We start from the raw sequence: 27,382 nt of genomic DNA on the forward strand, positions 1-27,382 counted from the left end.
CAGGTTATAATTATGAACAATTAAAAAAAACTTGGTCATTTTTTAGGTATAGTGATATAATTTGTAGATACTTTTATACTGAAGAGAACATATGTATATGTATATATATGAAGAAAGAAGCAATATTTTAGGAGATCTAAAAATCACTTTATGAATAAATAAACCGTAAAAATAACTTTAAGCTAAACTGGAAAGTTTAGTTAAAAGACATTCTCTGGTTTAAAGTCTGGTTTTAAATGTATTTAGTTTACAATCAGATATTGCCCAGTATTTGCTGATATCCTTTACACAAACAATATAGGTAAATATGAAATGTGTTTAAAACCAGTAAACACACAAACTGTGACATATACTGAAGCACGGTTTGTAAATGTTTACAGCATCTTAAATCCATGTATACTCATAAAAATGCTTTAAATATCCCATCTTATAATAATTATTAAGTGTTTTTTAATTATTGTCTCCTAATCAGATTAGTGTATCTCATGGGGATAAAATGAATCTAACCACTGATGCCTGATGTCTGCAACAATGAATGGTTCATTGTTGAAAATGCAAAAGTCCTGTAGTTTAATGTTTTTATTTCTTATGTAGAATTCTCCAATATTTGGAATTCTCCATTTATCACATAAAAACTTTTTGTAATGTTTCCGAAAATGTACAAACTCTTTATGCTCTGTTCTGTATATATAACATTTCAATATGGTAGATTTTATTAAACCTCATCTTTACAGCAAAACACTAAATGTCTGTGAGCCCAACTTCTTTTTTATCATTAATAATATTTTTTACATTTAAGGTAAAATAAAAAATGTACACTTGAACACCGTACATGAAAGGTTAACATAATCTTATCTGGGCCTTCAGATTTTAGAGATGACAAATGACACAAACTCAAAATTTAAAATGTATGCTTTTTCAAATTCTTTATTATAAATAGTAATAGTGCTATTTTTTACACAAACCTCCTTAATAATTTCACACCATTGTAAATAAAAAATAATACAAAAGAAAAGCGGGAATAATGAACATTGTGTAAGACTTATTTATGCACAGAGGAGAGCTTATAGAAAAAGTATGGACAATACACTTGAACAACACTAAATAAATAAGAGTAGGAACTAAAATTTCTGTGGATGACTAAAACTCAACATGCAAAGCAACAGCAAGAGCAAAAATGAACTGTGAAAGTGAAAACTGTCCACTGGCAGAGATTTTTTTTTTTAATATTTTGGCTTAACAACTTTCTGTTCACGATGATTCGTTGCTTAGTAAGTTCCCCTGATTGATCAAAGCATGCAACCCAAAATTAATAACAAAAACAAGATGGAGCAGGCTTTTGAGGAAATAATGAAAAACATTTGATCCGTGTTCATTTACAGCACATGAGGTATGAATGTATTGCACTTTCTTTGGGTTGCACTGATTCCTTTTGACTTCTTCAGTTTATGCTTTCTCGCTGGTTCTCCTGATACAGCCACGGTTTTATCTCTGGCTTCATATACATGAGTATGCAGGTTTGCAAGTGATATTCCTCTGCTAAGACATTTTGATGAAGACATTCTCAAAAGAGCGTTGCTGCTGAGTGCACACACCATTACCATCTGACCATCCGCGACAAGAAAATATCTTTTCCTCATCAAGGCAGGTCTTAGAAGCACCTTGAATTGATAAAGTCCAGTTCAACATACATTTCTGCCACTTATAAAAATCCCACAGAATGCCATGAAAGTGTGTATCCATTTCTCCACCACTTTTTTTCTTCCTAAACCACTGGCAAAAAAAAACAAAAAAAAACAGCACTTGGTCCTTGGAGCATGGCGTGACTCACAAGCAAAGCAAGTGTCAGGTATCAGAGAAGGCTGCGCCTATATGGTCCTTAATTATTCCATTCGGACTTCATCATTGCCATCACTACACCTCCATCCAAACTGGCTCCCCTTCTTGGTGAAATAAAACACGATACCCTTTCGCCTCCCCCACTGCCTGCCTTGCTGTCCTCAGGGCTGGGGAAGTTGGCGAAGGCAGTGGGTAGTTGTGCTTTCCAGAAATGAATGACCAAACAAGAGTCCTGTGCGGGCCACGTTTACGACTTCATATAATGAAAGGCACCTGAGGAGGATAGACAGAAGATTGCAGATGTTTTAAAATAATTTTTTAATTTCTCATTTTTATAGTTTTATGTGAAATGAAAAGGTTAATAGAAGGTCCTATGTTTAAAAAAAAGCATCTATCAAGTAAATTGAAAAAAAAAAAAAGTCTTTCTTAAAATTAATACATGTGTACCACATGTTTCCATTCATGGCCCAGTTCTCTTTAGCTTATGCATAACTTTTTTACCCTATTCATCCCCCGGTGCAGTTTTTCTGATATATGCTGAACCTACACTTATATATTTAGCTTATTTTGAGTTTATTGCAGCATGGTTTAAAAGGTCATGTCTTACGTTGAATGTTAAAAACAAAATTGTGTCAGCTTGCTGGCATGCTTTTTATTGTAACTCAAGGCCCATCTGGGGATAGGCATTGTAAATTACCACTGATCCCAAAGACAACGATGTAAAGTATCTGTTAATACAAAAACACTTATTCATGTGCAGATAAAAAATCAACTTAAAGAAGTGAGTTAGAGATGGCAAAAATAAAAATACCTGTTTTGGATTTATTAATATATAAGATAAAAAAAACTTTAAGCGTACCGCCACAAATTTGCAAGATGTATTGGGGTTGATAGAACTACCTTAACACTGATCTGTGTTTTACTGATCAATAACAACTCCAAATCTGACCTCCAGTGGGACACATGGTTTTAATCTTGGCCTGCCAAGGGCCATAATTCCCCCCCCCCCCCCCTCTGTTAAAAAGCCCGCTTACCATGCTTTTTTACACACATACCTGTGCTCACATAGACACATACACATTTTGCCAAACCCCCAACAGCTACATGTGAGTCTCTCCCAGGTCTGACTAAATTAATAACATCAAGATGTTGCCGCTGACAGGCCGGTCAACATGTGGTAGTATACCTCAGATCAGCCCTCAACAGCAGACCCCTTCCAAACCCTCACAATCCCCTCCCTCCTGTCAAACACGCTTTGGGAAGTGGCTCCTTTTATTTGGGCAGCTATCCTTGTTACACGGAGGTCATTACATGGCTAGGTGAGCTACACTGTGGATTTGATGGGCAAGCTCATCATATGGGGTCATGAAAGGACAGTTAGTGAAAATGTGTGTGTTGGGATAAGAAGTGGGCCACATGGATGGTCCGATGATGGTAATATAAACTGAGGTAACCTGGCCAACTAGCGCACTCTAACACAGATGTAATTTCAGCACAGCACACAGTGATTTGAGAAGTTCGCTCATCAGAATGGGTCTTTGCAATTAACAGGGGCTGTGGTTTAAAAAAACATCTAAACTTAATCAAACAGCTAAACCAGGGGTTAAAAAAATTATATAACCTCTCTTTAAACAATCAGTAGGGTAGTCACAATGAATCTGAGTAAAAGCTCAGTTTAAAACCCTTAAAATAGAGCTACTACCTTGCTCTGACTGTACTGTCCGTACTGGTAGGTGGGGTGATGGTCTACGGCATAGGCTGGGGAGGTGTAGGAAGGTGGGCAGTAAGACTGAGTGCTGGGTAGGGCAGGCATGTTGGTCAGGCTCGGGAGAGCCTCCAGTCGCTGGGAACCATGACAGCTAGCAGCCATTGCTCCATTAGGCTCAATGCCTCCGGTGAGGGGAGAGAGGGCAAAGTCACTCTGAGACTGATGTGGGACTCCACTTGGGTTCAACAGGCCCATCACCTGAAGGGAGACAGAAAACTGGTTCATTAGAACAGATTAAACTTCAGCTGAAAAAAGCACCTGGAACACTATAATATTATATTATATATGTTTAGAAAGGTTTAAAACCAAATAATGTTCTTGTGTGCATTTGATTACTCTTCTTTTCCACTGGTGGACTAAAGTGTAAGTTTTTTTTTTATTATTTTTATGTCAAAATAACTTAATTATTGGATTTCTTCATTCGTGTTCTGTTTCAGCTTGACAAACTGAGGTTGTGACATTGGCTAAGGAGTAGCATCTTTTATCCCACTATCAGAGTCTGATAGAGTTTTTTATTTGACTTTTGGAAATATATTAAAGCATGTCTGTACTATATTATGTTTCCTTATCAAAATAGTTCTGGTTTTGAGTGTAACTAGTCTAAATATAGCCAGTGTGATGGATAAAAGATCAAAACCATTTGAGTCATGAGTCATGCTTGAATTTAAAAAGGAAAAAACACATTTTTACATATAAACTAATAGCTTGAATCTGTTTTATTTTATGTTTCTAACTCCATCTTTTTTCAAAGTTACAGTGTCTTTATAAAGGAGGCCAATGGATACGGTAAGGATAAGGAGTAATGTGCGTAACTTGTATTTGAGCTACCTGAGTTGGATTGGTGCCTCTAACAGTCGGTGGATGTATGTGTGGCAAGTGTTTTTTTTCTGATGTCAAGGCCACGGGGGTATCAGTGATACATCATGAACAGCTGCACAAGGGCTTGCGTGACAAGCAAAGTCATGAAAATGACTTAAAAAGCGCAGTGAAAGAGAGAAGAAGAATTACAGCCTGTGGTGATGAAAATTGAGCTCAAGTCAAGAGTAAAACCAAATAACCTCCAACTAAAGAGAAAGTGAGGATCAATTAATACTAAATGTTATGACACCAAGGGTTTTCCCAGTTGACTGTCAGCTGGCTGGGAGATGTACACAGACTAAGGCAGGCTCAGTTGTCAATAACGTGTGTAATTTAAATTTGTTCTGAGTGATTTGTTTTCATATGTCAGACAAACATTGCAAAGTATCATACAAAAAATCCACAGTCTATCTTGATGGTGATATTCTGGTTGGTGCAAAAAATGCACAGGGTTTGTATATAGGCAAGGTATATTAAAATGTAGCCATTTTTACAAAGAAAATGTTAAATATAGCTACATTTTTTTATAATAATATGCTCCAAAACTGTAGTTGCCAAACAAGTACTGGAAAAAAAGATTACTTATAAGTAACAATGTTCTGGTAACTAAAGTAAATGGCAGAAATACCTTTTCTTATACGATAAAACACACTGTTCAGTATTTATGTTTGCACGAACATGTGTGCGAAAAATAGTTTGTGTGTCATATACGTACAAGCTTGCGTAAAATGAGTGTCTGATCTACGTGCTTGTGAGTCCGCTTTCTCTCAGCAACTGAAACAGCAGCAGTTCCTGATAGTGTCTGTTTTGAGGTTGTTCCGGAGATTAGGTCCCAGGGGGGTGCAAATCCTGGCCGCCTGCTTCCTTGGTGAGAAAGGATTGCTTTGGTATGTGCCAGATCAGCGCTGAGACGCCAGAGATGGAGAGAGCCATCAGCCTGGCTGCTGTAGAGCTCACCTCTCCGATGAGAATATCGCTGATCTAAAGCAAACCTTATCCACAACAAGACTCTGCGTTACTGCAATTTGACCATATCTGGAGTTAGTGAAATCCTCTGATGTATACAGAATCGTAAGTAGAGCAGAGCAGCATTTATAGACAAATTTGGAGTCCAGATAATTCAAGGGGGATCCTTCTTGCAAGGATTTTGAAGAAAATTCCCCACAGCAATCTGACAAAACTGAAGCTGCAAACTTTTCCAAGTGCAAAGAAATCCTCAAGTATCAATGTCATAGGATTTAATCACTTCTCATTTCCTCTCCCTTATTAAGCTAAAATTAATTGTATCATCGTACGGAATAGAGAAAACTGCACTGCAATAAACATTCAAACAGCTGCAATGAATACATGAATTAAAACAAATTAGCCAACAAAGTGATTCATTTGCATAAATTACACACTTTGTTAGGAGGGGATAGATTACTTCATTTCAATCAATTAAGACAGTGGAACACTCAGTGATTGCATCCCCAGACGGAGAGAACCTTCAAGGCAAGCCGTCCGACGTGCGAGATGAGATTTCCATTCTGTATGAGCTGACCACAAAGGTTAATGCTGAAACCATCCAAGGGGCCAGACCACCTCTGGCCTCTTTATAGGAGTTTTAGTTCCTTTGTGACCCTATGGGGTGAGTGAACTCATACCACAACCAGTTACAGGAGGCAGCTTCCAGCTTGCATACCAGTAATGCTTCAACAAAGTAATTATCTAAAGTGCAAGTTAGAAGCAAGCAGACAGTTGCTTACAGTCACAGTTTGCCACATGTAATTTTATTTCTCCCCATACAAACGAGCAATATAAACTGCCAAACATTGATGCTTCGGCCTATAACATTGGCTAATTCATCAAAGCAGTCAATTATGACTTTACTCTCAATGGTGCCACCAGGAACCTTCCAAATGTGCACTGTGGCAGACAAAGCTCTTCTGTTTGTCTCTCAGTAAATTCATTCTCAGACATTAAAACGGCAACAAACCTGCTCAACACAGTTTTTTATCTTCGCCTACCAGGAGTCTGAGATTTTCTCTCATGGGAATTAGTACCCAGCATGCATTGCCACCCTTTGTGGCTGTTAAAAGCTCGTTTTACGCCTGTTAGTCCATCTTCTGGGCTGATAGGGAGCCACCGATGGACACTGATGACTGTGTAATCGACCATAATTGTCTTTTCAGTTTTGATTTGTGTCATCATCTGACATCCATACATCCTTCCTCGTGTCTGGTCCTTTCTGCCAATCTGGTGACTGACATTCGCCACATTTTAAATTTATCAACCTGTCTGTCAGAGTAAACAGAAATGAAAAGCTACCTAGTTCTTTATCCGAACAAGGTTTCATCAATGTCAAGATAATCACACCCTACTGTAGGTCATACAGAGGTGTGTGTGTGTGTTATTGTTATTATTTATCCATATGGTGCATTTCATGAAGAACCCTTTGCCTTCTGTTTCCTAGCAAATTTTTGTTATGTACATCGATATGGCTTGCACAGACTGACCTGTGGTGAGAGGCTGTTGCTGATGCTGGGGTTAACAGGGCCAGTGTGTCCTGCTGGGGTCACGAAGCTGTCCGAGTATCCTGAGAAGTTGTGTCGCCCAGAGGAAAGGCAGTATGCCGAGCCTCCGTCCTGGGAAGTTGCGGATGAGCTGATTCCAGTCTGGTGCACGGAGGTTGGCGGCAAAGGCTGCGGTCGATGGACGGTACCAGACTGCTCAGAGGTGGCTGGGAAGAAAAGTTCTGCATAAATTCCAATGTTGCTTAGAGAAAGATGTGATATCAGTTCCAACATTTTAGACATTTGGGTCAATATAAATTTATGTTTCAGCTGTGTTTTCACCTTGGGCAATAGAAGATGGAGGGTAGGGGCTGTCTGACAGCTGATAAGGCTGCAGGCCTGGCATAGCTGATGGAGGAAAACCGCCAGGTATGAGGTGGTTGAAGGCCATCAGCTGATTGGCTCCTGCTTGCTTCCTCCACCGGGCTCTTCTGTTACTGAACCACACCTGGTAGAAGAGCAGAGTTGAGCACGACGGGAGTTTCCTGAATCTAACTTCACTCGCACAGTAATTACATGCATTTTTTCATTTGTGAGTGTGCTTTGTTCCAGGTCAGTGATATTATATGTGTTGGAGGCCTCTCTGTCCCATAATAGGGGAGTTAAACTGATAGAGATCTTAACATCTGCACTGAAACCACATCTTTGTGTGCTACTGTGAGTCAGAGGGTTCAGATAACACCGCAGGGCTGTTATGGCTGTTAGGCAGCTATCTAAATTAAGCATCTATTTGCAGATTTTTACATAGCCCCTTCTGGCAAACAAAAAAAAAATGTTCACAAAACTAGAAAGCTGGTTTCATACAAAAGGGCTGCAATATTAGTTTTTTTCTGAATGTGCAGCAAAAGGGCAGAGACGAGGGTCGGGAGGGGGTTGGAGGGAACACATGTCTAATGGTTGTAAGGAATGCGTGGCAATATCCCAAGATAATTTAACACCCACATAACACAAATTCATGACAGAGTGACACATTGCTGCACTGTCAAGTCTCTGGAACTTTGTGGATGCAGATGTGTGTCGAACCTGAACTCGAGCCTCGGTCAATTTGGCCCTCTGAGCCAGCTCCTCTCGTGTATAGATGTCAGGGTAGTGTGTGCGTTCAAAGGCCCTTTCCAGCTCCTCCAGTTGCTCCGCAGTGAAGGTGGTCCGACTGCGGCGCTGCTTCCTCTTTAAAGGGAGGCCCGGCTCAGAGTCCACGTCGGAGCCCTCATCTGAGTGACTGGCTGGAATGGCAAAATAAACACACTCTTACTTGGAATCAAGCTTATAGAGGATGAAACTTTGCAGTGAGTTTTTAATACAATAACCGGATTCAAGACAAGAGCTTATGCAGATGGTGTGGTGCCACTTTAGATTGTGTCTCCCTTAGTGGTTCCTGAAAGGATCAAAAACCAGAAGCTCCTTGAACACAGATTAAAATGGACTATATCCCTCTGGGGCATCTATTGCCTGTAACACTGGGTCTGTCCTGATCTTACCCATGCTGTGTGCTACACTAATAGTATCCTATAGTGCAAGAAAGGCAGCTCTTTGCAGGTGCTTCTTCATCTAGTTGTTCAGTTTAAGGCAGAGCAACGATGACTTGGAAAGAATATAGAGATCTAATTCAGCAGAAGAGGGAAACCATTGACACCTTGAAACTAAAGAGACAGAACTATTTATGCATTCTGTTTGCTATCTAATAAAGAATAAATAAGCTCCACAAGCAAGACAGTTTCCCATTTTCCACCGTGTGTACACTTACAATCGTGCATCTGCCCTGTCTGCACTATGAAGTTCCACTCAGTGAATATGACAACGTGTCAAACACAGATGGACTCAAAGCAGAGAGAGTTGGTCTTCACTCCCAGAGCCACCCCAAAGGGACACATTCATGTTGCCTTTTCGACACTCAAATTAAGCAGCAAACATGCTCAGAGTGAATAAGTAGGTGGCAGAGCAGGTGTAAGTGAGAAAAAAGCTTCAATACGAAGCTTGCCTGTTTGCCACAGACTACTCATTCTTTCTCTCTCGCTCTCTGTGTCACTCTCTCTTTCTCTCTCTGCCCTCCAGATTTAAAGCTTTAATTAAAAAAGTGCCAAGTCAGACATTCAGGGGTGGGAGGGTTTGGGGATCTCCCCGTGCCTCTGGAGCCTCTGGAAGCAAGTAGGAAATGTTTGTGCCGGTTGCCAGTGTGTGTCTGACCAGGCATTACACACGGATTTGGCCTCTGGGAATGCTGCACCTCAAAGGGCCACTGGCAAACAAGATTCTCATGCTAAGACAAGCTCTTTATTACATTTGAAACAGGGGCGCCACACTGGCATATAGACTCTCTGGGACAGTCTGTTTAAGCTTCGGATGTGGTTTGTTTATGTGTGACTCTAAGACTAATTGGAGCTTATTTTATAGTTCAACAGGTGCAAAAGAAAGCTATGCAGCCACACTATCCCCAGACGGAGAGAACCTTCAAGGCAAGCCGTCACACAATGAAATTAAAATTTCATCTTTAAATGTAATAATACTGTTTGACTTATTGACATTAACTTTCATTTTTCACGTAAGAACAGAAAAAGTAGTAAATAAATAAAAGAAAATAGAGGCAAGGCAGCACAGATTTCTGAATGAGGGAAGGAACACCATTAAACGTTTTAAAAATGGACTTTCTTTTTCCGTCTCTGTTATTTTTGTCATTTCCTTTTATTTCTTTTCTTGTGTTTTATAAGTAACTCTAAGGAAAACTTTCATCACAAACTATCGTTTACTGACAAATGACAGTGTTGCTTTTGTCATCCTGTAGCTCCGTCTTTGTCTTTTTCTGTCTTCCTCTCACACTTTTTTTTTGTTTTGTTTTGTTTTTGGAAGTGATGTGGCCAAGCCTTTGTATCTTTGCAGGGAAAAGCCTGTGGCAGGGCTCTATTGGACCGATTACCACGCTCCATCTGTAGGAGCCATCAGGGACGCCCAGGGTCGCATTCAGGGGCCTGTCACCTGCCCAGCAGGGGAGTTGGAAGAGAAGGGAGGGACTGAAGGGTAGGATGGGGGGCTGTGGAGGCAGGGGGCTGAGTAGGGGAATGAGGAGTGGGAGGGAAAAGGGGCACAAAAGGGTCCAGAGAAGGGCCACTGGAGCTGTGGAGGGACACAGCAGGGGAGCGCCCCTTCATCCCCTCCTTCCATTGCCTGAGGGGCACAAAGCTGGGGGATGGGGAGTCAAAGAGTTGACATGGAGGGGAGATGGGAAGGCACCTGAAGAAGATGCTGGAGAGAGGGGGAGAGGGAGGGTGCGAGTCATTCTTAAAAAATGGGACCTGTTCTTTCCATCTAATTCACTCACTTCACTTGTGTCTCTCTTTGTACTCACTCATTGCTGCGAGCACATCTCCAACACTTTCAGAAACTTTTCTTACTTTTCTTCCCTTGGACTGATCTGAAGGCACACTGGTGCAGGAGTAGGCTTGTTCCCACACATTCTTCACAACACATGACAGAAGAGGATACTGGGCACACAAAGGGAGGTCTCAACCTTCTTACTTAAACACACAAATCAAATTTTACGCTGCAGATAAAGCAATAGGGAGCTAAAAAAAAATATTGCATTGCTGCTCACAGTTTGGCTGTGGTTCTGACAAAAAATATTACCAAAAAGGACAGATTATTGTCCTCCAAGAGAAAATTGGGCCTGCTAAAGAATTATTCTGAAAACAATGTTTGTTCACTCGTAAAACAAGTTAGTACGTAGTGGGTAGAACATTTAGCACAGCTGAGTCTTCACCAAGTACATTCAACAGGTTATTTTGCCTGTAAATAAAATTAAACAAGTCCATTCACCCATAAAGCATCTACTCTGACATCAGCATGGACGATCATACAAACCTACCACACATGTACAAAGTTATTTATTGATCAATTTATTGATCCTTGCTGACAGGCAAGGAAGAAAAACTCCAGGGGGGTCACAGATGTGAACCTAGCAGACATCCACTTTGATTAGCTTCACCTGTAGCAAGAGTGCCTCTAACAAGCCAAAAGCAGAGGATAAAGATTGCTCTAGTTTATCGTGGAGACTTCTGTGACCTGGATTCACTCTAGCTCGTATCTACGCAACTTACTCCTTCAAAAAATTCTTACACAAAGAGGCATGAACAGCATAAAAACATAAAACCTTGCTTGTGAATACATAGAAATTCACATGGATAGTTTAAAACAGTGAAGAAAGAAAAGAAAAGAAAATTGTGACTAAGTGTGCAAAAAAAATAAAAACAACAGAGACAAATTAAAATGAGGTGGAATTAATGAAAAACTGCAAAGAGACAGAAATCAAAGCATATGGGTCAGTTTATGGCCTTGTCTTGGTGGGGGTGGCTAGTCCGTCCTCCAACCACTGTTAATAGGGAAGGTAATTGAGCTGGTGACATGTGTTCGCAACACGAAACAAAGGCCATAAGAGACAAATGAACTAGCTTATTTGCCCAGGGAAGTAGATCTAGTCCTTTCAGGCCACAGAGCACAGCGCAAGCGAGCCTCTGAATAAAATAGCTGCGTGCCATATATAGGGCCAGCGTGAGCAGATGCTTTGGGGGAAAAGAATGGTTAACTGACAGCTTATGGACTCAGCTGGGGTTAACAGTTTCGGGGTGTGAGTGGGCTGCTCACTTGACTTGCTAAAGAGCCCCCAGGAACCTGCAGCTGCCTGGGAAAAGGCGGAGGAAGAGGAGGAGAGGGGGGGTGGGGGGGTGATAGAAATAAAAAAGAGTCTGAGATGATGATGTGAAAGACAGAAAAAAAAATTGAGTACGAGAGCGCAGGAGGTTGGCATTTAACGGACAAAGGAATAGCCGGCGATACGAAGTTGAAAGATGTATCTGTGTCTAACGCCGGTGCAGTGACAAGAAGCCACAAATGGCCCTGCATGGCTATTATCTGTGCCCAGTGTGTGATGGTTATTATTTCGTTCCACCGTGGTGCAGTTAGGTGACAGTTTCACGGTGGCATTTCCACCCTCCGAGTTTAGACAAAGCAGCTCCACAGAACCCACACAGGGCCGCAGCAAAAGGCCAGGCTGCTGCACGTTCCAGTCAAACAGAGACTAACTAGCAAAGATCCGCATTAGCCCGGCCTTATTTGGGCGAGACAGACAAACAAACATTTCATTTAAAAAACACACAATCGGCAAAAGAACAGCACAATAGGGAAGGTTTGCAATAAGAAATTAAAATTCTCTGAGCAACTCTGACTCCTCGGTGTGATATCCTTTTATTAGCTGACACATTTTCCCAAACATTATCGTAACCTCCCTTTCCTGGGGCCTAATAGTTGTAACAGTCAAGTGACCCTAAGTTGGCCCCTGACCTTTTCACTGCGACTGCACAGCACTGCAGTGAAAACAGCCCCACAACTGATCCTGCAACTAAACTTCACAGATGTTCAACAGAGAGAAAAAAAAAACTCATTGCATTGGTTTCTGTTTGGATCCCACTAACACTTAGGAATTACCTGTTTTGCTGTCTTTATTGACATTTTTTAACTTCTATGAAAACAGGTAAAAAACAGCAAACTAGGGCCCAAGTGATTTTTTTTTTCTTTTTTCAGGGAGGAAAGAAGTAATTAATCAAACAGGAGCAGAGTTGTGCTGGCATGTCCATAATGTGCAATGTGCTGGACGAAACAGCTCCACAAAAACTAAAGCTAAACAAAGTTAAGTGATTGACAACGCTGTCTGCCTTTACTCAATTAACCATCCCATTGTGCTCCTCTTTGCAAAGTACCCTAGCCCCCGACCCTTTTCTCCTCACGCCTCTTTATGCTCCCCATCACAGAGTTTTGCTTGGCTAATACTTCCAAGGAAATAGAGAGCTCCTTTTTCTTCTGCTGGGGCTCCTCTTCTTGACCTTCTATTGCTCATTGCCTCTCTTTCAGCCACTTCACAGTGTCTGGGGTTAGTGGGGAGAATGCGGAGAGTACATCAGCGCCGAGGGGCCGGGCTCAGGGCAGGACCCCGGCCCGTTACTTCAAAGTTGGCCTGCATTCATTAATTGTCCTTTGAATTAATATTGGAGGGATCACAATGCTGGTGCCAACAGAGAAAGAGGCTTTAATGAAGCATAGAGTCTGCATTCAGTTGCAGATCAGCCAGTGTGGATTTTTTCCTTTCTTTTTGAAGAAAGAAAGTCTTGAGAATCATAGAAAAAGAAAAGTGTTGAGTATCTATCTATCTATCTATCTATCTATCTATCTATCTATCTATCTATCTATCTATCTATCTATCTATCTATCTATCTATCTATCTATCTATCTATCTAAAGTTTCTGAAGTTCCATATTTGGGTTTGTTTTTTCCCCCAGCAGGATAAACAAGCACTTTAAGCACTATGAATACAGGAAAATGAAGAATGAGGCCCTCATATAAACTTTTCCACAATCCAGCCCTGAGAGGAAAATAGAAATGTGGCAGAAGCAGACATTCCTCTGGTTGCTTTCAGGCCTTCAGTCTTGTTTAAACTGCAATCACAGGATCTAAAGGAGAAATTATCCACGTCTATTTCTCTGTTTACAGTTATGTTATTGCCTCGTTTGCTCTGTGTGTGTGAAAGAGTTGTGTCTGTTTATATCAGCGCCTCCCCGTGAGTTATAAAATGTGAAGGTTTGTTTAAGACGGCATGAATGGGGAGATTTGAGAATATACGCTGCACATTTTGACTGCCTGTTTGCTGAAGCACAAATTTGATCTGTCTGCTCTCTTCGCTCTCTCAAAATTTCCTTCGTCCTAAACCTAATGCCAAGATCCCAGGGAGCCAGCAGCCCAGTTTATTTACACAAACAAAGTCCTACTCAGCTCCTTCAACAAAAAGCAGCTAAATCTTTCATGTTTTGTCAGCACTTGATTCCTCCTGTCCCCCTGGCTATTTGCCTGCCCATGCACAATAGGGGCAGGAGAATGGCAGCAGATTGTTGGAATGCACCTCAATGAAACCAATTATTACATGTTGACTGCGTTCACCATGGCAGATTTGAAAGAACTGGGCTCATTCATTTAGGCACCGCGGGACCCCCTTTAAAGAAAAGTTATCCCTTTGACTGTTTGTATTTCTGAGCTTTTCTTTTTTTCCCCTCTGCTTCTTTCTGCCTTTCACCCCCCTCCTGCCATAAACAGATCCTGCAAGAGTGGCTGTCTGTCTTTCCTGACTTTGGTTACTTTAATTAGTTAAATGAGGCTAAAGGCTAAAGTGCTAATAAACAGAGGACGCTATCAATTAAACCTGTCCAGCTTATGGCAGGAACAAATTCTTGGCATTTTTAAATATCCCAGTAAAAATAATAAGATGAACAAACACCTTTTTTGATAAATTTTTATTTAATTTATAAATGTGATTAATGACAACTATTTTTTTAACTGCTGCCTAATTTATGCATGTTGTTTAATCTTAAAACATATATATATCTCTATGATCCAAACAACAGCTTTAATTTGAGTACTTGCTTATGTAGACATGATGCTGTCCTGTACGTTTAATCCCACAAACCTCGGTGCTCCCTTTTCCCAGACAAATAAATCTAAATGAGTCAGCTTTGATCTTAGCACTTAAGGAAAGCCAACAATGGAGGCAGAGGAGAAAGGGGCAGAGAGCAACAGGCCTCTCCCTGCCACAACAATGGCCTCTGCAAACACCTACTTAATCAATATTTGGCCAGAAGACACTCTTTCAGTCCCCAAATCAGCCTTTTCACATTCTAATGAAGTGCTATAAAAGAGAAAAACAACAACTACTTTCACAAGAGAGACACAGGAATAAAATAGTGTTGATCTGTGTATCAATGAGGGGAAATAATCTGAGCTGTTTGCATGTAGGTCCTAGAAGGGAAGCTTGAAATTCTGAATTGGAAAAACATTAACAAATATATGTTGCCTTGCATCAAATGGAGTCCTCAAAGTTTAGAGACAACCAGCAGAGCAAACAAAAACCATAAACTGCTGTGCAAGTATTTATTGATGCATCCTAATTGATGGCTTACTTTATTTGCGATCAGAATATTCTGCTTTAGAAGTCCGTGGATGTGGATCGAATCCCCGCATTAAATGTTTGCGCCCAGGGCGAAAGGTGGGGAGGAAGAGGGGGCGGGCTTGGTCAGAGATGAAAGTGGGGAGAAATAAAAGGTTTGGATTTAATCTAGTGCTGAGAAGAGTTCTCCCTGAGCTCACTGGCTGAGGGCGTCGGGCTCGCTGCGCAAAGACAAAAATAAGATCCGTGCGTAAAAGTAACCGAACAGTTCGATTTTTTTTTCGAAAGCTGTGAGCTTTTTGTCTGCTTCGAACTTAGTTTAAGTTTTATCTAAAAGGTTATAGGTCTCTTAAAACCGACCACGATAGAATTTACGCAAATTTACAACAAGTGCTGAGCAAAAGAAAAAAACACAGAAAAACAGCGAATATTGTTTCAGTCTCTGGAGAACTGGTTATTAATTATTAATTCTATTATGTCTTATATTAGATTTTTTTTTGCAACAAATGATTAGTACAACAGGTCGTAAATCAACAGGTGTTAGTCTGAAGGCTTGGATTATTCTGCTTTAATACAAACTGTTGACAAAGAAAGAAAAAAATAACCAAATCTGGCATTTCTTTGCGCAAAATAAACCACTGGGCCCATTGGTTGTCCCTGAATAATTCATCGCTCATTGCGGGTCCATAATGTCTTCTCTCGCTCTTTTGTCAGCACAGTTTTTCTTTCCCTTCCTTTCTTTCCTCATTTTGAAAAGCTCTGGCATCTTTTTTTTTTGTACACCACTGAGCCGCTCACTGCAGTTTGGCTTTTGTGTGCGTCAAACTGAGGTGTGAGTCTCAATGGACTCTCCGCGCTTTGTTCCCCGAAGTTCATCCTCAAGTGTCCGATTATGTGAAGAAGAAAAAAAAAGGGTTTCTCAGGCTCGAGAGTTAGACAAATGTTTGGTTTAAAAAGAAAACAGAAAAAAAAATCTTTGGGGCATGTTTTAACCGTCGGAGTTTTATGCGTAAAAACCAAAGTAAAGTCTAAAATGTTATTATTGTAAATAATATTAGGACTGATTTTGAGATACTTTGGTGAAATGGATGAACGCAACTATTAGTCCAGAACTCATATTCACTGAAATTATAATCATAGCAAAACAGACAGCAAAGCTAAAAGCAGACGCAGCGACTCCAGAAAAATTAAATAAAATTAAATAAAATTTTAAAAACAAAATAAAATAAAATAATGTTATGCAATACAAGATTTGCTCGTTTTCTCCTGTGTTGTTTTTTAGCCCTCAGTGTGGTTAAACTCACATCTGTCTCCTAAGATGCCATCGATGCTGTGTTTTGTCCGCGGCTCGTTCTCGTCCATCGTTCTCCTCACGGCTTCTTCGTCTTCCTCCTCTTCCTCGCCGATTCCGCCGAATTTAGAGCGCATGACGCGGCTGATGGCGCTCACTTAGGGAAAAAAAGGGAAAAGTTGGATAACTCTGGAAAATCCAGCTCACAGGCCCGTCCGTGCCGTCCAATGATAACAAGGAATGACGCATGTTCACAAATATATATATATATATATATTTAAATCTATATTCTTCTTTTTGATTATGTTTCAGTATATTGTACCTGAAGGGACGGTGTTTCTGTCACAGATGCCATCTTTTAGCAGCTTGTCCCTGATTTCCCAGCTGAACATGCCGGGATTTTCTCTCTTGTACTCCTCGATTTTCTTATCCACTTCTGGAGAAGCGGTTTGCTTAAAGGGGACGAAAGAGAAATCACCTTGAACAACACAATATTTGGCTTGTGCACTGAATTAAATTCTTGAAATTTACGTGCAACAGTTTTTTTTTTATTATTTCTTTTGGCCTCAGAGCTCAATAAATTCTTTCACTCTTAAATAAAAGTTTCACACAAATCTGTTTCTGTTCTTGGAGGTTAGGCGTTAAAACTTTGACTCAGTTGCTTCATCAGTCAGACTAGATTTTTCTTTATGAACAACTTTTGAGGTCGACAAAATGATAGAGACATTGTTAATGTTGAAGGATATAGCTGCATGCTTTTAAAATAATATTTTAATTTGAGCATCTTCTGAAAAAATGATCCGCAGAAATCAAGTTTTTGTTATTTGGGCAGATTATTTCCAGAGACTTTTCTGAAAGATTTCCTCCCTCACCTTTGGCTTGCTGCCTCCGATGGCTCCGGGCCTGATGGAGCCCGTTTCCTGGTACCTGCAGAGGATTTTGGACACGCAGCCGTGGGACACTCTGAGCTGACGGGAGATGACGCACGGCCGGATGCCGTGATGGGCCATCTCCACGATTTTGTGGCGGATGTGGTTGGGGAGAGGTCTGCCGTTGATGAAGACCCCACCGAGCTGGTTGACCCGACCCTGTCCCAACGGCGTGGAAACTGGACAGCAAAGAAACCTCAGAATATTCTCTGACACTGTTTGAGGCCTAAATTAAGTCCGAACCGGTTTTTAGCTTAAACTAAAAACTACAGCGACAAACTATAATTTGTGCAGAAAAGCTGCGTTTTGCACAAGGAAAACTTTACAAAAATACAAAAGTTGAACAAAGAACTTTAAATTAAATAAATGCTAATTTAATAAATCAACTGAATGCAGCGTGTCGCACTTTGGTTCCATAAAAAAGACATTTTAAAATTAAATAACTGCAAGATAAAATGCTTTTCAGAGTTATGCTGAAGTTTGTCAACTTTGCTGAAGTCTTTTCAAAGTTGTGATCCTCTCCAGATGAGCAGCAGCTCGTGCTGACTTCTTCTTACCTTCCAGAGAGTATCCTCCCCGCGGGTAGTTCTGGTGAGGAGTGGGTCTCATCATTCTCGGTAAACCTCCTGCGAGCGCCGCCATGATTCCTGACTTTCTGTCAGGCGACACTTTCGAAGGACCTGCCTCTGGTTGCAGCTTTTAATTCCAAAGATGTGCAGTCTTAAAGCTGAGCTTCGTTCCTCCCCTCACACCCTTCAGCCTCCTTTTTTTTTCTCTCTCTCTCCCCGGCGCGTAACCCGTGCGTAACAGGTTGGAGACCAAACGGAGAAAAGTGGATCGGGGCCTGGGAGAAGCTGCAGGCTGGTATCCAGAGCTCGGTCTGGGCTGTGGGGTGGGTGAGTTTGGATCGAGGTGCAGGTTTCTGACAGTCCTGGGGAGGATTATGAAGATGCTCTGGGAGGATGGCTGGAAGTCAAAGATTTTATCCGAGCTCGCTGTCCCCTCTGACTCGGAGCTGCGGGCGCTGATTGGTGGAAGAGCCGGACATTTGGAGGCAGGAGGAGCTCCTTGATTGGACAGAAGGAGCCAAGTTCTGCTCGGATGGACCGCACGAGGTCAACTTGTCACAAGCATCTGTGCGTTAAACTTTTCCCAAACTCCGCACCTTTAAATAAAACAAGTAAATCTGTGAAGCTTCTGGAGAGAGGAATAAAATAAAGTTATTCTGTGTATCTAGAGATGAATTTCATGCAGTGAGAAAAAAAAGATTCAATAATACAGCTATACACACAAACACACATCTATAGTTTTAAATGTAAATTAAAATGTCTTGAGGGGGAGAGGAAAAACACATAAATGATGATTAATGCATTTATTTTTTTAGGGCATCCTCAAAGCAATTTTATTATGAAATTAGTTGTGTTTTTTATTTTAATATTTTCAAATCATTAAAAAAAAAACACACGTCCTTTATTATTAATAATACAATTGATATTATTATTTTTGATACAAATATTAATATTATTTTTAATTTATTTAAAGAATTGCCCTGTTATATATTTTAATTTTAATAAAGGATTGTAAAGGATTCACTCATGTTGTGAACGAAACTTTGGTTGTAAAAAAAAAAAAAAGAAAAGTAGTTGTTTTGGAGTTGCACAAAAATGCACAGTGTTTGTTTCGATCGAGTTCTTTTTAAATCATCAAAATTATAACTGGGCATAAAAACAAAATAAACAAGCAGCCTAGATCTTTTATCTTTGTTCATGTTTTAAATTTAAAAAACTGTTTTTTTTTAGCGCGCAGCAGACGTTTGAGCGTCCAGCGGACACCATGGTGGGTGAGGAGAGAATCCTGCTCGTGATGGTGCTGATGGGCTGGCTTCTGAAGAAGAGGATCCATCCGTGTTTCCCCAACGACCCGCGCAAACAGCCCCGCGTGCTCCTCCAACAGTTGCGCACAGTGAACAATGGGAGCTGCGCGGCCCCGTGGCTGAGTGTGACACATCCGTGGAAATGCTGCACTGCGCACACACTGGACCACATGAGGGATCACTTGACTTCTCTGAAGCTTGTAGAGATGTGATAATTGCACTAATTAGGCGTGTTTAATGGACCAAAACCTCTTTTTTTTCCTCCTTCAGGTCTATGTGTCCTCCTGGTTCGTTTCTTTGACTCCACACCCTGTGGATGACTGCTTGGTCACGAGCTCCTCAAACAAACTCATTTGTCTGGTTGTGGAATCATCTCTGTCTAAACATTGCAATAAATCCAAAACACAACAAACTGTAACAGATAAAACTTATTTTTCTACTTTTCAAAAGGAGATGAAAACAAAGCCAGATGTTTTGATAAAGCTACTGGTGAAACATGTGTATGTAAGATAAGTGAACATCAGATTTTAGATCTTAAGAAGAGATTTTTATCCTCACTTTAATGTTTTGTTTTGTGTAATACTCTACAAGCCTCTGTGTAGTTTTACTCGCTTTGCAAGAGAGGAAAAAAATGATGGTGTGGACACAGAACATGTGGAAACATTATACCTCTATAAAAGCAAGAATGGGGGCATAGAAAGTTATCATCCTAAAGTTTGACTATCATGAAAAGGATATCGGATCTACCATGTCAAATCGATTACAGGGGCAAGCTGGGTCAGAAATGTGCTGCGGAGGTGGACAAAATGCAGCAGAAATGAAGAAGAAAAAGGAGCTCGGAGAAAAATAGCATGTTGCATTTAGCTGGCAAACACACTGAATGAGCCAGGGGCTTCTTTGGAGACTGGAGTTCGGAATCAGTCGGAGTAACTAAACAGAAATAATTTGCCAAGTCTTTAATAAAATCTAGAGTCAGATTATTTTTCTGAACAGGCATACAGGAACGGTTTGATCTTGGCTCTGGCTTCATAGTGATTACTGCTCTAAGCTATTTAAATAAAAGCTGGAGAAAGTTCAGGTCTCTTCAGAAAGAGTTCTGGAAAGTTTTTATGATAAACACGACATTAGATACCAACGCAGATAAGAGCTGAAAAGTAAATCCTCACAGTAATGTGAGCTATTGGAGGTAAAGCTCCATAGACCAATAAGCCTCAAACACATAGATTCTTTAATGTCAGATGTGTGACCCCAGCAGGATGTAAGCCTAATTTGGATTCTCCATTGGCCTTATTTAATGGTCTCATATGAACGCAGCTATTGGCTGTAAAATAGCATGTTCTTAACCTTTACTGGCCCCGAAGTAATCATGCTTTCGGGGAAAAATGTTTCATTACATCAGTTTATTGTCAATCACAAAAGTTTATTTCCATTACAATTTTGATAATTACCGACAGATTTTTTTTTTCCCCCCTTCAAAACTTGAAACCCCAGATTTGAATTACAGAGTTCCACGATTCTTCGGCACACTTTTGGAAACAGAAACCCTTATTTTGTCAAAACGCATAACCCGCTTACTGCAGCATCTTTGCAAAAGGACAAACTTTTGTGAAACATCAACACACAAATTCAATTGAAACTGTACTTTGTTGCCATTTCAAATAAACACTGTTGAAATAGTCTGATTTAAAAAAAAAATCATTTACACACTGATATGCTGAACTTTATACACTTTTAACACTTTTGCTTTCCTCGTGAGTTCCTCTGTGAAGTGTACAGAGAAAGTACAAAAATAAATCCACAAAGCAGCATTACACACGACCAGTGCTGCAGACTGATGAAGAGATTTTCTTTTCTCCATAAAATCAAGTTAGTCAGTAGAAGAAAATATATTCCAGTTGTCTTATGACTTTAATCTCAGATAAGAGTTGTGTAGATAAAACCTGTGCCAGCAGTAGCTGTGTGTGTGTGTGTGTGTGTTAAAGAGAGGGATCTTAGCATCACCTCTTCACCTCACAGTCCAGAAGATTTCACAGACATAACAGGACCTTATGAAGAACCTCATTATGTGAATCCACTGCTGCATCGTTACGGAGCTTTTACCTGATTGGTGTGTTTTCAGTTGGGCTCATACCTATTTGCACACCTGGTAAATGTGTTTATCCTTTTGGAGGCGTGGTGATCTGAAAAGTCGTGCGTTGGAATAGCAAAAGAAGAGACATTGTGGCAGGGTTTTGGTTTCTGTGTCTAAAGCAGACAAATGTGTGTTTTAGTGTTTGTCAGAAAGTCTGAAGCTGATATCGTGCTTATAGTTCTGGGCTGGGATTTTGTTACTTGAGTGTAAAGTTTTGCTAACTGTGAAAAGGTTTTCAGTTTGTAAGTGATCATAAAAACAAAACAAAACAAAAAAGAGCCGTTCATTTTTAAACTCACAGGTAATGTTTAAATCTTTAGCCCTAGTGAAACAATACTAGGGGTATGCCAACTATTTCTGAAAAAAAAAACAAAATGTCAAGTTCTTTAGTTAAATAAACTTCATGTTTAAAATTCAGAGTGCTCCTTATTTTAGTTTTTGCTTAGATTTATTTTCCATTTTTTATTTCTTTTGTATTATTCTTTTACTCCAGCTGCCAATTTGTCAACAGTCCTAAATATCTTTGAATTTTACAAAGCAGGCTTTGTTAAAAAAAAAAAAAAAAGAACAAGAAGACAGAATTGACTATCAGATAAACATCTTACAAGTTATAGGTTCAAACTAAGGAAATTTATCCTCCTATTGATGCTACATGTGACAATTAAAAGAATGAGTGTTTTCCTGATGTGTTTGATCTTATCTTAGTATACGTGGCCCACATCAGATCAGTGGGAACTCAAACTGGGTGCAGTTATCATAACAAAGACCTGTAAGATGAACTCAGGTGGAGGAGAAGAATCTAAACAGAGGGGCACAGCCACGGGGCATGCAGGGTTTAATTAATAGCTCAGCTCATTAGTTTTGAGGAGCCGAAACCACCAAGGTAACAGTTTAGGGTCTCATGATGAACATGCAGTCAGACCACCGGTGAGATTCTTATCCATCTGGAAGTACACAGAGCCTTCGCTTCTCTGTGGAGGAAATGTCATGTTACGTGTTGTTGTAGCAACACAACAACGTGGGTTTCCTCGTCCACCTCTTAAAAACAAAGAGAACTCGGTCTGTTTTTCATAGTTGATCCAAGATAAATACAGTGCAAATTAATTTTTTAATGAAAGCGATGGAACATGTGGATCTGGATCTGCAAAAAAGTGCATTAAAAAAACATTAAACACAAGGAAGGACGAAATCCAATAGTGTTTAAACCTACTGACTACACTTATTTTAGGTATTTAACGCTTTTGTATGCCTGAGTGATACCGTCTTTAAGGCCAAACATAACAAGCAGGTCTTCTTGAATAAGACATTTAAAAGAATAAAACTGGCACTGATCCCTTTAGGTTTCACACTCAGACAGGACGTCCAGAACAGTTTATCGGCATAACACAAACTTTGTTTCAGAACTGTGTCAAAATGTTGACATTAGTTGTGTATTTTGATCTACATCTCCTTTATTTCTTTCAAGACATGTTGAATGTTTCCAAGAAACTCACGAGGTTAGAGGTTAAAGCAGTGTAATAATAGGAAAATAAAAATGTATCTGTAAAAAAGTTGACAAAAATAAATTTGTAGATTAAAAAAATAACCACCTATAATTTCATCATTTAAATTCATTATGACCTGACTGTCTCTTAATTTTCTATGATTGAAGAGGAAAGTTGAGGGCAAAAAGTAATCTTAAAATCATCTGTTTTGATCTGTTATGACTTCAGTAACACTTATTTTTATTAACACCTGAAAACATTTTAATTTATTGCAAACAGAATTAAGTACATCTAAACGATGAAACCTGAAAAAATTCACCACTGCATAAACATGTGTACATGCATTTAGCCACAGGAGGGCGCACTGACTCAAAAACTATCTATCTATCTATCTATCTATCTATCTATCTATCTATCTATCTATCTATCTATCTATCGCAGTGTTTTTTTATTTTTATTTGCAATTTAAAAAGAAAAATTAACACATAAATATCTTAAATGATTTCTCTTATACCAATACAAGGTAATTCATTAAACCCCTTTTATTCAAAACAACTGAAACAAACTTTACAAAAAGAAAAAAAAGAAATCATCCCACCTGTGCATTATGATACTTTGCAGAAACTGACTAAAAAATGATCATGTTGCGTCAGGAATTTGTGGTTATTTTATTTTAATGCATTGCGGGTTTTTAGGTATTTCAAGAACATGGGGGATCGCATAACCTTTTATAATCACATTGATTAATTTACAAAACACACAAAAACCTGCATATAATGTAACTGAACACCCAGTCAACAGACCGGATCAGAGAGTAATTTGACCCAACCTTGACAAATTTGTGTGGTAAAGCAGAAAAAATGATGTGAGTAAGTTTTGTAATAATGTTATATAGGAGGAATGTGGACTTCATGAGAGTGAACTGAAAACTAGATGAGGGGAATTAATTTCTGAATTCAGCCCTAAAAAAAAGAACTTTTTGTCCTACGTTAGATGTCCAACTTTTTTAAAAGACTCTACTGATGATTAAGCAGGTGGACATCTGTTATATATGTTGTATATTTGGGCTTCAGTCTCTCCTGGTGCTGGGCTGCAGCTGAAGGTGTCACCACTGCTTCTCCCGCCTGGAGCTGTCACAGCGCGTGGTGCTGAAAGCCAAAGGGACTGTCGCGGCAGATGTCACGTGGGAAAATGGATCACTTTGTGCGCGTGACCCACGTGTGAAGCACCTGTGAAGCAGGTGACAGGAAACGGACAGCATTCGATCTGAGTGACTTTATTGATTTATTCGGCGCCTGTTCAGTTAAAGAGCACCGTCCGTGTCATTCACTTGGCTGTGGTCCGGGTCCGTGAACGCAGCAAACCGGATGGAGTCCGGAATGACTCGTGGGCTGAAGTTGGAGCTAGAGACTCTCGGGAAGTTCGTATGCGATGGTGGAATGTTACCATCGGTTTAAATGCCCCGTGTCGTTAAATGCAGCTGTTTTCGAGCAGTGTAATGGGAACAAACATGGCGGAGTTGGTCTGTTCTGCTCCGCCCGCCGACACCACCAGAGGAGAAGAAGAGTACGAGTGTAAAATCTGCTACAACGGCTTCGACTTGGACCGCCGAGTCCCCAAGCTGCTGAGCTGCTCTCACACCTTCTGCCAGGAGTGCCTGGAGGTGCTGCACTCCCGCGAGGGCGGGGGTTGGAGGGTCGGGTGTCCGGTGTGTCGCCACCGAACTCCGGTGCGGGAGTACAAGGTCCAGAACCTCCCAAACAACGGCGCTCTGTCCGAGGAACTCCTGCTCAGAGACCAGACGAACAGCTCGGAGGCGGAACCGCGGACCGGTGGTCCGGCCGCGCCCCCGGCCTCCGCCCCCCAGCCCACCAGAGAGAGCTGCGAGAGAGCTGAGAGCTGCAAACGCGTCGCGTTCACCGCGGGCTGCGCGTGCGCCGTGCTGTCCTTCTTCTCCGTGGTGCTGCTGCTGCTCGTGGGCCTTGTCTTCATGCACAACTTCAAGCACACGGCCGTCGGTCCGGTCTGCATGATCGTTGCCAGCGTGCTCGCCCTGTTTTCTCTCACCCTGACCTGGTTAATGTGCATCCTGAAGGACCAAGGAGAGAGCCAGACACCAAGCCTCCCCACCTCTAACGTGACGTGATCCTCCTCTGCTGCCTTTAGAACTCCTCAACTTTATCATCCTTCAATCAGTTCTGTTTTGGGCTTTTTTGTGTGAATGTATCAGTATCATTAGAGATTACACGACCTGGTTAAAAAAATCATATTTAACAGCCTTTAAAGGATGCCAATCGCCTTTAATGGCAGAGTTTTAAAGTTTTATTCTATTATCACCTAAAATAAGATAATAATCTCGTGCAATATTGCAAGATGTTGGGCTCAGAGTGTGCCTTGTGAATGACTCCCAGCTATCTGTAAAACTGATTGATTTGAAGCCATTTCTGTGTTTTTTTAGAATGAGTTTTGAATTCCAGAACTGATCAGTTTGTTTAAGACTAAAGCTAGAGCCCATCTCTTAAAGAACTACAGAGAAACATGGCAGAAGTTCCACCAAGCTGCTTCGCTGCCATCATGTGGGAGACCCTGAATGTTCAACAGGAAAGTTGAGTCACAAAAGGGGGAATTTCAGATTGCGCAGTTTGAGAAAATTAGGTTTGGAAAGAAAGTCTAGGTCTTGCTGCAGAAAAACAATCCCAAAACAGAAGAAGGAGAAAAATAAATTTAAAAAAGACTGGCCAGGGACAAGTTGTTTTAAGTCCTATTTGGTTAGAGCTAAAATCTGCAGAAGCAACAATTTAATCATGCAAACTTCAAAATGAATGAATGGCTTCATGAAATGTTTGGATCGTCGGTGTCAACATCGATGCAACCAGATATTAGTGAAAGGAGTCAATGAATTGCATCCAAGACTGTTTCCTGTTTGTTGTTCAGTATTTATCCACATTTTTATTGTGATGATACAAAACAAATAAATCTACTATTTTTTGAAAAGTATTTTACATTTAGTGTTTATAATTCCAGGGTCAGCAATGACCTTTTACTCCCATTACTATATACATGAGTTGTTCTGTGGCTTCTTTCTTGTTTTCTTTTTGCTAAATGTACTTGTCAAGTTGATTATTTTTTTCTTTTCTGTCGCAGAACAATTTCTAGCAATCCAGCCCACTATAGCAGCGGCTGAACCTGTTTAGCTCATAACCTCCTCAGTGTGATTACACCGGCTCCCCATGGTGGACGGGGTCAGCAGGAAACCCCAGCTCAGGGACCCCCGAGGGGACATCGGCCTTCACAAGATGAGGAATAAGTTTAGGGTTGGGGGCTCAAACAAATAGTGTTGTAAAGTCATGAAACAATGGTGGGGCAGAAGACCTCCTGTTGGGCTTTTAAATCATCCGCTGACTTTGAGTTTGTTTTAAACTCACCCTGGGAGAGTAGGAGCGTTATTAGCTACATGTTCTCAGTGTGCTGATTCCAAACAACATTACACAATTTATAAAATGTGGATGAGAGCGACGGCGTTGTCAACTGATTGGGCTCGAGGTGTTATGGCTGAGATGACGTCTCCATTGTGTCCCAGTCACACAGTAGGCATTTATATCCAACCAGGGTTGTTTTAGAGGCGACACTCGTCTCAGAGGCTAAAATCCGTCCTTTTTTTAGGTCCCTCAAAAGAATTCCTCCGTTTGGTCAGTGAGTAATGCCACTTAAACGCCACCATGACAAAAGCCTGAGGAAAAAAGAAAGGAAGAAAGCAATCTTCTACTGGGAGCAATATAGGCAACAGTGTGTCTGGGGCAAAGGGCCTCATGTCATGGGGACTGTAGGGCTTAAAGTTAAAGATTACTTTGAAATCTGCATCCCCCTGCCATCATCCTTCTCTCCCCTCTATCTCCCACCCTTCCTCCTCCCCGCAGCCATCACTTCCACTCCCCCAAAATAAAAAGCCGTCTCCACAGAAGAGGGGATGAGTAGAGAGCAGATCCTCTTTGATGACAGAGAAGGATCCTTTTGTTCCCTAATCCTCACAAAACTGGCCCCTTGGCCCCCCGTCTTCTTCTCCTTCTATTTTTTTTCTCCCCTCTGTGAGTCCAACTGGATGCTTAGTGGCAGCAGAAGGAGGTTAGGAAAGTGTTTGCTTAATGTGAAAGAAATAAAGTAAAATGACTTGCAAGCACAAATTGAACGAATGAAGACAAAATTCAGAAACAGACGCCTGCAGGATCCATTTCCCCCTTCTTCCTGCAACTTGACTTAAGTAGGTGCAAAGTGTGTCTTTGTGTCATTATCAGATTGGACACACATATTTCACAGAGGACATGAAAGTGTTCCTTTTACTTGTAACATCTGCCCCCTGATGGTTTCTGTCCCATCATGACCTCAAAGACATTAGCCTGAGGAAAGTGATTATCACCCCTCTGTGTACACACTTTGGCTCGTCATGTGATCACATGCATCCGTATGCACTTGTGTGCAAGTCCAAGTGTGTATGTGGTTTAAAAAAAACTGTTGTAATGTGTGTGTTTGAGTCCATATTAGACAGAATGTGTGCACAGACATATGGCCCAAAAAGCAAAAACCTCCAGAGACAAGTGACGTGCACTCAGTGTTTGGGGTCAAAGTGTCAAACGTAGCTTTCCTTGCCACTTCATGTTGTCCATGGATGTCTTTTTTTCCCTCTC

The 27,382-nt window shown here is 40.7% G+C and overlaps 2 protein-coding genes across 3 annotated transcripts; one reads left to right on the forward strand and one right to left on the reverse strand.

The window, feature by feature from the left end:
* Positions 1 to 1,187: 1,187 nt before the first annotated feature.
* On the reverse strand, positions 1,188 to 18,382 carry pax3a (paired box 3a). Of its 2 annotated transcripts, none has more exons than XM_017432541.2 (9): positions 17,770 to 18,382; positions 17,156 to 17,391; positions 16,606 to 16,735; positions 16,297 to 16,440; positions 8,041 to 8,240; positions 7,300 to 7,465; positions 6,961 to 7,199; positions 3,542 to 3,805; positions 1,188 to 2,112 (listed from the first exon to the last, which is right to left on the reverse strand). In XM_017432541.2, exons 1-9 carry the CDS (start codon positions 17,852 to 17,854, stop codon positions 2,095 to 2,097), a joined length of 1,482 nt encoding a protein of 493 aa, XP_017288030.1. In that variant the 5' UTR covers positions 17,855 to 18,382; the 3' UTR covers positions 1,188 to 2,094. The 2 variants fall into 2 exon arrangements, with proteins under 2 accessions (XP_017288030.1, XP_017288031.1); XM_017432542.2 differs by having other exon boundaries at positions 6,961 to 7,184; positions 17,770 to 18,373.
* A 5,571-nt stretch (positions 18,383 to 23,953) lies between these two features.
* On the forward strand, positions 23,954 to 25,635 carry LOC108245536 (RING finger protein 224-like). Its single transcript, XM_017432543.3, has one exon. It carries the CDS (start codon positions 24,175 to 24,177, stop codon positions 24,844 to 24,846), a length of 672 nt encoding a protein of 223 aa, XP_017288032.1. The 5' UTR covers positions 23,954 to 24,174; the 3' UTR covers positions 24,847 to 25,635.
* Positions 25,636 to 27,382: the final 1,747 nt, after the last annotated feature.

The sequence above is a fragment of the Kryptolebias marmoratus genome, linkage group LG20 (genome assembly GCF_001649575.2).
Source record: "Kryptolebias marmoratus isolate JLee-2015 linkage group LG20, ASM164957v2, whole genome shotgun sequence".
In the NCBI taxonomy this organism is placed as follows: Eukaryota; Metazoa; Chordata; class Actinopteri; order Cyprinodontiformes; family Rivulidae; genus Kryptolebias; species Kryptolebias marmoratus.